The sequence below is a fragment of the Pelophylax lessonae genome (assembly GCF_965119305.1).
Source record: "Pelophylax lessonae genome assembly, chromosome: 5".
NCBI lineage: Eukaryota > Metazoa > Chordata > Amphibia > Anura > Ranidae > Pelophylax > Pelophylax lessonae.
This window is the reverse complement of record NC_138772.1, coordinates 544893968-544910221: the sequence shown is the minus strand read 5'-3', so window position 1 is coordinate 544910221 and position 16254 is coordinate 544893968. Positions and strand designations below refer to the sequence as shown.

General features: G+C 46.0%; 1 protein-coding gene across 5 annotated transcripts in view; it reads right to left on the bottom strand.

Moving 5' to 3' along the window:
• Positions 1-1882: 1882 nt before the first annotated feature.
• LOC309555394 (alanine aminotransferase 2-like) overlaps positions 1883-16254 on the bottom strand; it is a 41501-nt gene continuing 27129 nt past the window's right edge. For all 5 annotated transcript variants that reach the window (XM_082257409.1, XM_082257408.1, XM_082257406.1 and 2 more), the window contains exons 8-12: positions 14877-15013; positions 10050-10221; positions 8758-8913; positions 7397-7509; positions 1883-2189 (exon numbers count right to left, since the gene is read on the bottom strand). In XM_082257409.1, coding sequence (XP_082113535.1) covers positions 2099-2189; positions 7397-7509; positions 8758-8913; positions 10050-10221; positions 14877-15013 — 669 coding nt within the window. In that variant the 3' untranslated portion in view covers positions 1883-2098. The remainder of the gene's footprint in view (positions 2190-7396; positions 7510-8757; positions 8914-10049; positions 10222-14876; positions 15014-16254) is intronic.

Sequence of the window (16254 nt, the reverse complement as noted above, 5' to 3'; positions counted from 1 at the left end):
CACCCCCTATCCATCTCCGAACACCGTCCCTTGGTTCCAACCTCTACCCACCTTTCAATACTGCCTCTTTTAGAGAATACAAACATTTGTGGTGCTAGGTAATTTGTATGGAATTTGTCGATGATAACAAGAAAAGCAGTAAAATAGATCCCCGGCAGCAAGCAACAATAGACCCCCCATCAGCAATAGATCCCCCCCAGCAACAATGGACCGCTTGCAACAATATACTTCCACCCCCCCAGCAACAACAAATATTGTCACATTGAGAATCAATAGACCTCCAGCAGCCAGCAACAATAGACCCCTACCTCAACAGTAGATTCCTCCTAGCAACAACTGACCCGGCAGCAACATAAGATTCACCTACAGCAACAATAGATCCCCCACCAGCAACAATAGACCTCAATCAATAGACACTGCAGCATACCCCAGAAAACCTTGCCATTACATGCATTCGGTGCTGGAGGTGCCGGAACTGCGTTCCCCCGCGTTCCCGCTGAAAAAAAGCCCTGGATATAACACTAATAATAGAGTGGATTCTAGGATTTTACAAACACTTTTACTCGGTTCACACAGGGGATTCCTGACAGGCAGGGAGGGACTCACCCCAAAAATAAGCCCTACCGTGTCTTTTGGTGCCAAAGTTAATATAAGACCTGGTCTTATTTTTGGGAAAACACAGTATTATATACATAGTATTTTCACTTTGTAATAATAGACTTGTAAGATGTCTAACTGTACCCTCTTCTGTATTGTAGAAAAGTTTTGTACTGTAACCTCTTACCCCTGAAGAAGAAACTTAAAATTTTCGAAACGCCTTGGATTTTCACTGTCTATAAGAATCCTTGGACAGACAAATGTGGTTATTTCTGTATATCCCCCAATACTACCTTCTGTAAAAGCATTGGTATTTTATCTGTGCATGACCACTTCTGTTTTATGTATTAGATCAATAAAGTTTATTGTAGTAACCTTTAATCATGTTGTACTTAATGCCCTAAAAAAAAATCCTACTAGAGCAGGGGTATCAAACTCAATTTCATTGCGGGCCACATCAGCATTGTGATTGCCCTCAAAGGGCCGGTTATTATTGTAAGATTAGATGTCCAGAGCACCCCACGACCCCTTACACCCTTACATTAGATGTCAAGAGCCCCCCCCCACCATCAGAAGTCAAGAGTCAACCACCCTTCCTTACATAACAATGCACCCCCTTACCTTGTGCTTCTGCCAGGAAGAGGTCTGCTGAATGCTGAGACCAGGGTAGGCAGAGACAAGGTGGGGTTGCGACTGCACAGAGAGGTGCAGGATCTGTAGGAGGAGTTCTGCCCTCCTCTCTGCTGTGGACTACTGGGTGGGCAAAGATGAGCCTTTCTGCAGCTGCACAGAGAAACACTGGATCTGGAAAAGGAGTTCTGTCCCCTCTGCTAAGGTGTGAGGGCTACATGAAATGACCTGGGGGGGCCGCATTCGGCCCGCGGGCCTTGTGTTTGACACCTGTGCACTAGAGGCTTGTGTCTATACAGTTCAGTTATTAAGGATATGAGCATTGTTCTCTATCTCCTCCTTACAGCAAATAGCATAGTACTACCTGCCGATCTGTTCCAGGCCAGTGACTTGTCATGGAAGTGGAAGGTTCAGCATAACAGCCAGCTAATGGCTTGTTTTAGGAGGACAGCCTCTTTGGTTGTCATGACAGATTTTAGTTTAGTAGCTATCTACAATTTTCTTATTGCTTTGTCAGGCAATTTTGTTGGACATTTTGATAGGCCTAATGGTAATGACAGGTCCTCTTTAATCTCCAGAATCTGCCTCTCGGAGAGGTTTTTGGTTCATGCTTTGGGAGGATGAACCATTTCCCTGTTTCTCAGTACCTCATTTTGCTCATGTAATAGAATTCCCGGCATTGCATGACACCGGATGTAGGAGTGATATACGACACATTGTTGCAGATATACCATCATTTCGATTTTTCCATTTATTGTGGAGTGCACGCTGATTTGTGGATGGAGTGACTGGGCAGAGTGCTGGTGAAGCAGCATGACTATTAATACTGAGATTTTCTATGAGATGGGGAATGGGGGGGGGGGGGGGCTTTTCAAGAATATTCCTGGAGAAATTTTCCATGGAATTCTACGATATTTTCCAGGATGGATTTCAGTTCCTCCAGAGGGTGGAGCAGAGAGATCCTGAAACACAATGAACGTGAAATGGACGTCACCAAATTATCACATATATAGATTTATTTTCTTCTTCTAGAACACCCCCAGACTATAGTATCATGGGGGGGGGGGGCATCCAATTTAACCACAGGAGGGAGGGGGGCCTCTGTTACATATAGAAACCCCTATCCCCAGTCTACAATACCCCAGGAGGGGAGGGGGGGCCTCTGTCACACACAGAACAGCCCCTCATCCCCAGTCTATATTTCCGCAGGAGAGAGGTGGGAATCTTTTTCACATATAGAACACCCCCCCCCCCCCATCTCCAGTCTATATTACCCCAGGAGAGAGGTGGGAGCCTTTTTCACATATAGAACACCCCCCATTCCCAGTCTATATTACCCCATGAAGGGGGGAAGCCTTTGTCATATATAGAACAACCCCCCCCCCCATCCCCAGTCTATAATACCCCAGGAAGGAGGGGAAGCCTTTGTCATATATAGAACACCCCATTCCCAATCTATATTACCCCAGGAGGAGGAGGGGGCTCTGTCACATACAGAACACCCCCCCCCCACCATCCCCAGTCTATATTACCCCAGGAAGGAGGGGGGAGCCTTTGTCATATATAGAACACCCCCCCCCCCCCAACCCCAACCTATATTACCCCAGGAGGGAGGGGGAGCCTTTGTCACATACAGAACATCCCCAATCTACATTACCCCAGGAGGAGGAGGAGGGGGCTCTGTCACATACAGAACACCCCCCCCCCTTTCCCCAGTTTATATTACCCCAGAAAGGAGGGGGGGGAGCCTTTGTCATATATAGAACACCCCCTCCCCCAACCCCAACCTATATTACCCCTGGAGAAAGGTGGGAGCCTTTTTCACATATAGAACACACCCCCCCCCCCCATCCCCAGTCTATATTACCCCAGGAAGGAGGGGAAGCCTTTGTCATATATAGAACAACCCCCCCCCAACCTATATTACCCCAGGAAGGAGGTGGGAGCCTTTGTCACATACAGAACATCCCCAATCTACATTACCCCAGGAGGAGGGGGCTCTGTCACATACAGAACACCCCCCCCCCTTCCCCAGTCTATATTACCCCAGGAGAGAGGTGGGAGCCTTTTTCACATATAGGACACCCCCCATTCCCAGTCTATATTACCCCATGAAGGGGGGGAAGCCTTTGTCATATATAGAACAACCCCCCCCATCCCCAGTCTATATTACCCCAGGAAGGAGGGGAAGCCTTTGTCATATATAGAACAACCCCATTCCCAATCTACATTACCCCAGGAGGAGGAGGAGGGGGCTCTGTCACATACAGAACACCCCCCCATCCCCAGTCTATATTACCCCAGGAAGGAGGGGGGAGCCTTTGTCATATATAGAACATCCCCAGTCTACATTACCCCAGGAGGAAGGGGGGAGCCTTTGTCACATATAGAACATCCCCGCCCCAATCCTATTTTACCCCAGGAATGAGTGGGGAGCCTTTAACACATATAGAAGACCCCCATCCCCAACCTATATTACCCGAGGAGGGAGGGGGGAGCCTTTGTCACATATAGAACAATCCCCATCCCCAGTCTATATTACCACAGAAGGGAGGGGGGAGCCTTTGTCACATATAGAACACACCCGCTCCCAGCCTATATTACCCCAGAACACAGTGACACCTCCCATTACCAGTCTCTATTATCCTAGGAGAGTGGAGGGGGCTCTCTTACATATAGAACACAGTAATACCCCCATCCTCAGCCTCAATAACCCCGGAAGGAGGCTCCATAACATAAACAACACAGTGACACCTCCCCCCCATTTCCAGCTTATATTGCCCCTGGAGGGAGGGGGGTTCTGTCATATATAGAACGCAGTTATACCCCCATTACCAGCATCAGAGGGAAGGAGAAGTCCCTGTCACATATACAATTCAGTGACACCCCCATCCCTGGCCTCAATTACCCCAACAGAGAGAGGGGACTTTGCTTAGAGGTGGGAGGGAAGTTGCACACAGACAGTCCCAATGCTGCTGAAAACAATAATGATCCATTTGGTCTCCTATAAGCATTCATTCCCAGCTGTTGTACATTGTGCTATAGATAATAGGCTCACAAGACCTGAACAAAAGAACACCAAGGCAGACTGTAATCCAACTTCTGGGGACACCTCCACTAATAAATAAAAAAAACACTACTCAAAAAAATTAAAGGAACACTTTGAAAACACATCAGATCTCAATGGGGAAAAATCTTACGCTAGATATCTATACTGGTATGGACTGAGTAATATGTTAGGATCTATACTGGTATGGACTGGGTAATGTGTTAGGATCTATACTGGTATGGACTGGGTAATGTGTTAGGAGCTATACTGGTATGGACTGGGTAATGTGTTAGGATCTATACTGGTATGGACTGGGTAATGTGTTAGGATCTATACTGGTATGGACTGAGTAATGTGTTAGGATCTATACTGGTATGGACTGGGTAATGTGTTAGGATCTATACTGGTATGGACTGGGTAATGTGTTAGGATCTATACTGGTATGGACTGGGTAATGTGTTAGGATCTATACTGGTATGGACTGGGTAATGTGTTAGGATCTATACTGGTATGGACTGGGTAATGTGTTAGGATCTATACTGGTATGGACTGAGTAATGTGTTAGGATCTATACTGGTATGGACTGAGTAATGTGTTAGGATCTATACTGGTATGGACTGGGTAATGTGTTAGGATCTATACTGGTATGGACTGGGTAATGTGTTAGGATCTATACTGGTATGGACTGAGTAATGTGTTAGGATCTATACTGGTATGGACTGAGTAATGTGTTAGGATCTATACTGGTATGGACTGAGTAATGTGTTAGGATCTATACTGGTATGGACTGGGTAATGTGTTAGGATCTATACTGGTATGGACTGGGTAATGTGTTAGGATCTATACTGGTATGGACTGAGTAATGTGTTAGGATCTATACTGGTATGGACTGGGTAATGTGTTAGGATCTATACTGGTATGGACTGGGTAATGTGTTAGGATCTATACTGGTATGGACTGAGTAATGTGTTAGGATCTATACTGGTATGGACTGGGTAATGTGTTAGGATCTATACTGGTATGGACTGAGTAATGTGTTAGGATCTATACTGGTATGGACTGGGTAATGTGTTAGGATCTATACTGGTATGGACTGGGTAATGTGTTAGGATCTATACTGGTATGGACTGGGTAATGTGTTAGGATCTATACTGGTATGGACTGGGTAATGTGTTAGGATCTATACTGGTATGGACTGGGTAATGTGTTAGGATCTATACTGGTATGGACTGAGTAATGTGTTAGGATCTATACTGGTATGGACTGGGTAATGTGTTAGGATCTATACTGGTATGGACTGGGTAATGTGTTAGGATCTATACTGGTATGGACTGAGTAATGTGTTAGGATCTATACTGGTATGGACTGGGTAATGTGTTAGGATCTATACTGGTATGGACTGAGTAATGTGTTAGGATCTATACTGGTATGGACTGGGTAATGTGTTAGGATCTATACTGGTATGGACTGGGTAATGTGTTAGGATCTATACTGGTATGGACTGGGTAATGTGTTAGGATCTATACTGGTATGGACTGGGTAATGTGTTAGGAAGGAAAGGATGCCACATCATTTGATGGAAATGAAAATTATCACCCTACAGGGGGCTGAATTCAAAGACACCCTGAAAATCAAAGTGAAAAAATGATGCAGCAGGCTCGTCCATTTTGCTGAAATTTCATTGCACAACTCAGAATGGTCCTCAGTAGTTTGTATGGCCCCCTCGTGCTTGTATGCATGCCTGACAAAGTCGGGGCATGCTCCTAATGAGAGGATGGATGGTGTCCTGGGGTATTTCCTCCCAGATCTGGACCAGGGCAATACTGAGCTCCTGAACAGACTGAGGTGCAACCTGGCGGCGTCAGATGGACCGAAACATAATGTGCCAGAGGTGTTCTATTGGATTTAGTTCAGGGGAGCGTGGGGGCCATTCAATGGTATAAATTCCTTCATCCTCCAGGTACTGGTTGTATACTCTCGCCACATGAGGTCGGGCATTGTCGTACACCAGGAGGAACCCAGGACCCACTGCACCAGCATAGGGTCTGACAATGGGTCCAAGGATTTCATCCCTATACCTAATGGCAGTCAGGGTGCCATTGCCTAGCCTGTAGAGGTCTGTGTGCCCCTCCATGGATTTGCCTCCCCAGACCATCACTGACCCACCACCAAACCGGTTATGCTGAACGATGTTACAGGCCGCATAAAGTTCTCCATGGCTTCTCCAGACCCTTTCACGTCTGTCACATGTGCTCAGGGTGAATCTGCTCTCATCTGTGAAAAGCACAGGGCGCCAGTGGTGGACCTTCCAATTCTGGTGTTCAGTGGCAAATGCCAATGGAGCTCCACGGTGCCAGGCAATGAGCACAGGGCTCACTAGAGGTTGTTGGGCCCTCAGGTCACCCTCATGAAGTCTGTTTCTGATTGGTCAGAGACACTCACACCAGTGGCCTGCTGGAGGTCATTTTGTAGGGCTCTGGCAGTGCTCATACTGTTCCTCCTTGCACAAAGGAGCAGATACAGGTCCTGTTGATGGGTTAAGGACCTTCTATGGCCCTGTCCATCTCTCCTAGAGTAACTGCCTATCTCCTGGAATCTCCTCCATGCTCTTGAGACTGTGCTGGGAGACACAGCAAACCTTCTGGCAATGCCACGTATTGATGTGCCATCCTGGAGGAGTTGGACTTCCTTTGCAAACTATATAGGGTCCAGATATCGCCTCATGCTACCAATAGTGACACTGACCCTAGCCAAATGCAGTGCACCTGTTGTTAATTTCATTAACACCAAAGCAGCTGAAACTTATTAACAACCCCCTCTGCTACTTAACTTACCAGATCAATATCCCAGGACTTTAATTGACTTGATGCTGTTCTCTGATTCAAAAGTGTTCCTTTGAGTAGTGTATATATTTTTACTTGGTTTTCCCATTTCTTTGTCATCCACAGATAAATAGATAGATTAGAGGAGATAAACCTTTTGCTGTGCTCTTGCTGAGAGTGCGATCTCTGACTTTCCATGTGTTCATGTTCATGGACCAAGTAGCAGCAAACGATTACATTGTATAAAGTACAGGTTCATATTTATTTGTATCACATTTTCTAGGAATTAAACGCTCACCTAAAGTGGTAAGTCCCCTTTGCTTGGCCAAAGCTGGTCCCGTCCACCAAGACGATGCCGGTCTCCTCCAGGAGAAGGTGGCAGAAGAATACGTCGGGCGCCTGTCCCCGTTCCTGAGAATGAACACAGCCATCACTCATAATGCCCTGACTGTGCCGCTAATCTGCTGTACCAACGCATAGGCAATGGACCCACCAGGTCCTCCAGAGAGCCAAATTGTCGGGGAAAAAAGGCAACTAGCCAAATATTCCTTTTTTTTTAAATAGGAAACCTGTATATTGTCTGCCTTTGGCATAAAATCAGTTATTGTTTGGAAGAGTTTCTCTCATTTCCTGTTGAGGTTGCCAGTGGTCACTAGAACAGGAAGTAAGGGTAATTTTACCAATCCATAGGAGATTATGCCCAGCTACCTGGCAACCCGGTATATTCCAAATTCTTTATTAGGCATTATTATATAACAGCACAGTACAGCTAACGCCTTTCGTCCGTAATTTTCCCAATGAAGAGAATAGAGAATTGAACCCTTCTGTCATTGACTTGCAATAGTGTTTGGCAGCTTACCTGTTCATTCATGTCTGTATTAGAGGCCAGACTTCACTTCTGGTTCCTTTTTATCATCTCTCCTTCCTGTTCAGCCCCACCCCAGGCCATCACAGGAAGTCTATATTAACCAGTGCACTGCAGGTCTGCTTTGCTGTTCAACAGTGCTTGTTAGTTGTCTTCCTGTCTGCTGTGTGCGTGATCTATCTTTCTGTGTACTGACTTTGGCTTGTCTCAGACTATTCCTGTTTGCCTGTTACCCTGACCTTCGGCCTGTCCCTTGGTTACCCTCGTCTGCCTGTTGCCCCGACCTAGGCTTACCCATCACCATTCCGTGTGTCCTGAGTGGCTGCTTCCCCACTCTCCCTACGGAGCGTGACCCGGGGGACCCCAGGGGCCGCGACCTGGGCCCAGCTGCAGCCAAGTCCATCCTCACCACTAGAGGCTCTGGTGAACACCTGCTGGGTCTTAGACTCCGCGCCCTGGGGAATCTTGGGCTCACATACCAGTCCATCCGCAGCAGTCTGCTATCGGGTTCACTACCTTGCGCTGCACCCCTGCCTCCTACAGGGTGCAGTTGTCACCTGGCCACAGGTGACCTGACACCTTTCCTGCTTCATCCAATGACACTTTTAGGCCAGGGATCCACCATTTACCTATAAATTAGCACGTGGCTCAGCAGATGACCAGCAAAGAGTTCATTATACTGGGTAATGTCAGGTTCCCCTGCAGGGACTGATATTTGACCCTGGGGTATTATTGTTAAGGGGGTTGTTGGTTAAGTTGCACAATGTATGTGTATCTGTATGACTGTGAGGTACCTGTGCCAGGCTGACGGCTCTCTCCGGGACCTGGATACAGGGAAAAGCATAAAAGGCCCCCTGGATGGGGTTGCAGCGGATTCCTGAGGCCCGGTTTAGTATTTCCTCTGCCAGTTGGGCCTTCTCCAGCTGAGAGCTCAACCGATCCTGTGTCTCCTGCAGAATAAGATGAAAGAGATAAGTAAGTAGCCTCATACGTAGTGCCTCCCCCCCACTCCCGTTCAGGTCACCTAACTCTTATGCTTTTTCCATCACTCTCACGGCACTGATAAAATAGTCACATTCTGTTTTGATACATTTCATCCTATTGGTCATGAACAACAACATCGCCTGGAGCCCGTTCTCCATCTTCCCCCTATTGATAGTGATAGATTACACCCAATTTAGGGTGGTTTCCATTATCACTGATGGGAAACGGTCAAACGACCATATTTCTGGATTCTGTTTCCCAAAATGAACAATTGCCAGGAGCAACTCTACAAGATGGTCAGAATCAATGGAAACAATGTTCAACATTAAAATAGAAATCCCAATCATGGCCTTCGTAAGTCACATGACGGACATTTTTCTGTCACGTTATAGAAGTTTGTTCCATTAAAGCTACCTTTCAGCTACAGTAAATGCACATTTTCAGACCCGTCATTTTAGAAGGGCGGAGGCGGAGGTTAAAGACAAGCAATGCCCACTAGGGGCTTTTTGCCTTTGCACAGTAGTGTAATCAAGGTCTCCTCTATTCCCTGTATTGACGGTGTAAGCCAACAAATATTCTATATATTATATACAGTATTCTATATATCAGGGGTCTCCAAACTTCTAAAGAAAGGGCCAGTTGACTGTCCTTCAGACTTTAGGGGGGCCGGACTGTGCCAAGTGGAAATAGGCAATGCCAATCTTTGATATTAGGGGAAGAAATAGTTGGTTTCAGTGGGAAGAGTAGTGGCCCATTATTGGTGTCTGTGGCAGGAATTATGCCTCATTGTTGGTATCAGTGGAAGGAAAAGTGTCCCATTGTAGGTGCCAGAAGCAGGAATTATGCATTATTGTTGGTGTCAGTGGGAAGAGTAGTGGCCCATTGTTGGTTTCCGTGGCAAGAATTATGCCTCATTGTTGGTATCAGTGGAAGGAAAAGTGTCCCATTGTAGGTGTCAGAAGCAGGAATTATTCACTATTGTTGGTGTCAGTGGCAGGAATAATGCATCAGGGGCCGACTAAATGCAAGCAAAGGGATGCAGTTTGGAGACCACTGCTATATATCATTCCCAAGCATTACATGTCCTACTTGCAATACTCACCATTTGGAATGTCTCAAATGAGGGGTCTCCAGGCTGTGGGGGGTCCACCAGAACCTCCAGGGCCAGAACAGCAATGATGGAGGGAATGTCAAAGGATTTCACAATATCGAAGTGCCTAAACACAGCCCGCTCCACGTTAACAAACTCAATGTAGCCGCTGCGGAGGCCGCACCTCGGGGGAGGGGAGAATAAATATTTATCACAGATGTTTTTTAGATCAACACTATGTAAACATCTAATAACAATTGTTACTGTATCCTAAAATTTTTTATGATATAATATTAATACTAATAATAATAATTAATAATAGAATGATGAAAACAGTCTAAATTCACGAAGGTTTAGCACAAGGATAGGGATTTTTATATCAGCAGGACAGGGGAAGGAGGGAAAAGGGAAGGGATGAGGATGCACCTGCCAACACAACAAAGGGAGGGGGGCAACAGTGATTGCCCTCTCTCCTGCCAAAATTAAGGGACTTTGAATGTGCCAAGACAATGGGGAGACAAAACAGCAAAAAAAAAAAAAAAACCTAATAAAAAACAGATTTTATTATTAAATTTCTTGAAATCATTGTATCACCATTAAAAAACAAGTCAACAGAATAAACTAGTAACATCAAATAGGTAGTGGTGAAACACCAGGCACTGTACAAATAAGCATATTGAGCTGGTTCGATACACTTATTTGTACAGTTTTTGTCCAAAAATATGGATCGGCTTATAGAAGAGGACCTCACTGATACCACAATGTGAAGGAGCCCTCAAAAAAATCTTTTGGATGCTCTGATAGATCACAGGAATATATTGTAATAGTAATCTCCAGAGTGTAATGGCGGAGATCTCAATAGTTGGAGGACTTGATCTTTTGAAGGGACAATTTGTCTGAGAATATGGAATAGCTTTTAGAAAAGGACCTCACTGATACCACAAATGGAAGATCTCTCAGAAAGAGTTTTAGAGGCTCTGACAGATCCCAGGAATCTATTGGAATGGTAATCTCCTCTCGTCCAGAGTGCAATGGCAGAGATTCCAATAGTTGGAAGACTTGATCTTCTGATCAGTGGCGGCTGGTGCTCAAAATTTTTGCGGGGGACGCAAACAGAAAAATGTAATAGGCATTGCTTTGCGGCAAAAAACGCTGTAAAAAATTGCGTGACTTTGAGGTCACAAAAGTGTGAAAGGGGCCTTCAGTAATTAAGGTATAGCGTGCCCCCTTTCAATGCACAGAGACCAGCGTGCCTTCTTTCAATGCAGAGATGCCAGAGTGCCCCCTTTCAATGCAGAGATGCCAGCGTGCCCCCTTTCAATGCAAAGATGCCATCATGCCCCCTTGCAATGCAGAGATGCCATCATGCCCCCTTGCAATGCAGCGATGCCAGCGTGCCCCCTTTCAATGCAGAGATGCCATCATGCCCCCTTTCAATGCAGAGATGCCAGCATGCCCCCTTTCAATGCAGAGATGCCATCATGCCCCCTAGCAATGCAGCAATGCCAGCATGCCCCCTTTCAATGCAGAGATGCCATCATGCCCCCTTTCAATGCAGAGATGCCAGCATGCCCCCTTTCAATGCAGAGATGCCATCATGCCCCCTTTCAATGCAGAGATGCCAGCATGCCCCCTTTCAATGCAGAGATGCCAGCATGCCCCCTTTCAATGCAGAGATGCCATCATGCCCCCTCTCAATGCAGAGATGCCATCATGCCCCCTTTCAATGCAGAGTTGCCATCATGCCCCCTTTCAATGCAGAGATGCCATCATGCCCCCTTTCAATGCAGAGATGCCAGCATGCCCCCTTTCAATGCAGAGTGACCAGCGTAAGCGTGTCCCCCCCGCACGAGACCAGTGCACTTACCTCACATCTGTGTCTGTCTCCTGCCTCGCCCTGCTCTTCTTACCGACATGGGTGATGACAGTGGCCAGCCTCTGGGTGAGCTCTTGGTGTCCAGCGGCGCCTCTCGGCTTCTTCATTTCCCCCGGCGTGGCGGCTTCTCTTCAGTCCTCCCGGCTCCCGCCTCCTCCCCAGCCAATGGCATGGGGTTTGCCTTTCGGCCAATCAGGAAGCGCGTATTGGACGCGCTTCCTGATTGGCCAGGAGGAGGATCCGTGTGACAATAGCGAATTTTCATTCGTTATTGTCACACAATGGGTGACTGCACTGCTCTGCGCCCTGGGACCACCCTTTGCATCACCCAACAGTATTAGAGCCTCTGGCTCTAATCAGGTGATGGAAAAAAAAAAAAAGCCCCATTGAGCTCCATGCGTCCTGCATGTAGATTAGGGGGCCGGACGCATGGATAGGGGGGCGGTGCCCCTGCACCCCCAACACACCAGCCGCCACTGCTTCTGATGGGGAATTTTTGCACATTTTGATTGGATTTTCCTGTATGATCAGTTTACAGAGAAGCATATTTCATATATGGATTTGAAAACGTGTTGTCATTGATCAAAACAAAAATTTAAAAGCTTAAAGTATAACTAAAAGCAACATTTCTTTTTTTTAGTTTTGGATGGAGTGGAGATGAATTACAATGCCTGCCAGTGTTTATTGCTGGGTGCGCCCCTGTTAGGGAGATTTATCCTCTCTATTTGTCATGTTTACCATTATCATTGAAAGTGAAAGTAAATGAAAATCCCAAATTTTGGGTTATCCCCAGAAAAATAATAAAGGGCAAACCTTACAATGGGGACACTAGTTCTGGAAACGTGAGGGTTCCCAAGGAATTCCTTTAATTTTCAGGGATTTCCTCTCACTTCCTGTTTGGATACGGGACAGGAAGTTAAGGGAAATCTCTGCAATGGAAGACAGATCGCAAAAATAAATCTGATAGGGGGGTTATAACCCTCCTTTGCTCTATCTAAAATTAAAAAAAAAATTTGCCTATAGTTCTACTTTAACCTCGTTAGCGGTCTGATTATGTCAGAATTTTTGTGCTAAAAGCGGTACATTGTTTTGGATGGAAATCTGTTGTTTTATATTTTAGGCCTGCAATTCTTAGGAATAACTCACTTAAATCTGTCCAAACAAGAGTCTAGTAGACATCCCAAGTATGATAAAGTTTGAAACACGAAATCATAAATTATAATATAATGACAAATTTCATCAAATTCTTCATTGTTTTCGAGGTGGAGATATTTCAATATGAGGGAGAATCTGTACTCTGACATGACCGTGCCAAAGAATGGAGTGGCAAGTAATGTGCTGGTTGTCCAATACCACTTCTGCAGGGGTTTCCCCACCACTCCTTGAAGAATTATTAGGCCCAGAAATTTCCAAAAGTCATCTTTGGTCACTGGTTCCCACTTTCTGCATCTTGCAAACTTCCGATGTGTAGCCAATTGTTGCTCTTTGTACCGGTTTGTCTCGGTAACTATTTTTTCAATAACCTCTTCGGTCAGAAATAATTGTAGGTATGCCAAGGGGTTGTCATGGTCAACGTCAACTTTCATACCAGGTGCTCCAGTAAATAGGAATCTTGGGGGCGCTGCCTGATCCGTACCACAGTCAATAGAGCACCAAGTCCGCACATCGCTGAGCTCAGACGCAGAATCGTCACTGTCGTCACTTTTAGTACCTGATGACGAATTTTCCCACAAACCGCTATCGCTCAGTTCTTCAAATAATTTCGATACACCGTCGCCGGTTTCCAGTTCATCCAAAAGTGCTTTTGAGCTAAAAGAACGCTTTTTGGACGCCATGAACGTTCTCAATTTTCCAAACACAAAGAACCGTAAAAAGTACAGGCAGGGCACTGGAAAAGCCACTAGGTGAAAACCTGTGGTGAACTGGCATGATACAAAGTTGTAATCCTAACAGATTACACTGTATCATGTCATTTGTTTCATTAATTTTTTTAATCTCCTACCGGTTCCACACCCTGCGTCATGGCGCTCGTAGAGAAGGGAACCGGAAGACAGGTGCCGGCATCGACCGAGCACACAGCAGGAAGACAGCGGGAGGATGGCTGGAGGACGGTGGGGGGATCACAGTGGAAGGTAAGTTTGATTGTTGGGTAATCCCGAGTGTGGCTCGGGGTTACCGCTTTTGGCACTGTATAGTAACCCCGAGCCACACTCGGGAATACCGCCAGGGAGGTTAAGCTGGCCATAGATGGATAACATTACAGATGAAATATCTTAGAAAAAGTCTGAGGAAACTTCTCAGAACATTCCTTTGTTGTTCGAAAGATTTTTTTTTTGCTTTGAACATTTGATTTTTGGAATAAATGGACTTAACCGAATGAAAACCACATACACTGCTAGAAATTTGTTCATTCACGAAAACTTTTCCATCCTGCATCTTCAAATTTTCTCATCACTCTGGTTGAATGCGAATGTCGATTTGACTCACTAATGAACCTTTTTTTTCCCCTAAGAATTTTTATTTGGAATTCTACCCATCTATGGCCAGCTTTAGTCAGTAAAATGTCTGTTTTAATGTTCGTTAAGGAAACTCCTGAAATGTCACCTCATGTAACTGCCTTATAGCTGAGGGTTTATGGTGGATTTTAAATTAATAATTAATGATAGATGAATTAATAATGAATTTATTATTAATTGTTAGGAAGATTGTCCCAAGCACGTTTCTTTAGAATGTAAACTGGATGGATTTATTTTCTTACATTTAATAGCTTTTTTTTATAATAGGGTATTATAGGAAAACTCTGATCCAAGACCCCCTTTTTGGGGTCAGGAAGGAACCCCCCCCCCCCTACCAATCCCCCAGTAAGGAAGAATTGGTAATATTTGCCCCAAGGAAGGAGTTCTTTGTTTCCACTGGTCCAAGCTCCACATTAAGTCCCCTTGGGATGGATGTGTGACACTCACTCTCCGCTGATCCCCTTGGAAATGGAGTAGATGGACACCAGCTGAACCCGTTCAGAATATTCCGGCCCCATTTCAAACAGAACTTTCTTAAGAGAATGAAAAGCGGATCCTGGGGCGAAGACATTCTCCTGATATACCTGGGGAGAGGAGAAAGTGGTGCTGAGAAAAGCAGTGGGACCAGAAATGAGGGGTGACAATACAATACAATTCTCCAACCTGACAACATACACCCCCACTGAACATAATGTAGAACTGCCCCCGTAGGGACTGCTGAATATTATCTCTGTGGGCTCCCCTGGTTACCAACACATGGTTATAAGTAAATACAGTTCCTACATTCCTCTTGGCTCTTCACTTCAATAAACAGTCCAGGGGTATTGGATACCATGAGAGTCCTGGAGGGTTACAGGAGATTCTCTGGGATTCTGAGAGAGTCCTGGAAAGTTTCAGAAGAGTCCCAAGGATTCCCAGGAGAGTCCTAGGTATTCCCTAGAGATTCCTGTGGCATTCCAGGAGAGCCCCAGGCATACCCAGGAGAGCCTTGGGGGGTTCCAGAAGACTCACTGTGAGTTCTAAGAGAGTTCTGGAGAGTTCCAGAAGTGCTCTGGGGGTTTCCAGTAGAGTCCTAGGGAGTCTTGGAGATTCCTAGGGGCAGTGGCGTAGCGTGGGTTGTCAGCACCCGGGGCAAGGCAAGTAATTTGCGCCCTCTAACCCGTGGGATTTTAGCACTCAAGTCTCTTCCACTAGATTAGGTAAAGAAACCCTTACCCCCTAAGCGCATGTATTGTTTGTTATGAAAATACTGATGTAATTAAAGAAAAAATGCATCTAAATACAAGTTTGAATGACCAGCGTGCCCCCTTTCAATGCAGAATGACCAGCGTGCCCCCTTTCAATGCAGAGAGACCAGCATACCCCCTTTCAATGCAGAATGACCAGCGTGCCCCCATTCAATGCAGAGAGACCAGCGTGCCCCCTTTCAATGGAGAGAGACCAGCGTGCCCCCTTTCAATGCAGAATGACCAGCGTGCCCCCATTCAATGCAGAGAGACCAGCGTGCCCCCTTTCAATGCAGAGAGACTAGTGTGCCCCCTTTCAATGCAGAATGACCAGTGTGCCCCCTTTCAATGCAGAGAGACCAGTGTGCCCCCTTTCAATGCAGAATGACCAGCATGCCCCCTTTCAATGCAGAATGACCAGCATGCCCTCTTTCAATGCAGAATGACCAGCGTGCCCCCTTTCAATGCAGAGAAACCAGCGTGCCCCCTTTCAATGCAGAATTACCAGTGTGCCCCCCTTCAATGCAGAGAGATCATCGTGCCCCCTTTCAATGCAGACAGACCAGAGAGACTTACCTGCAGCGGCGGCTTTTCCTCAG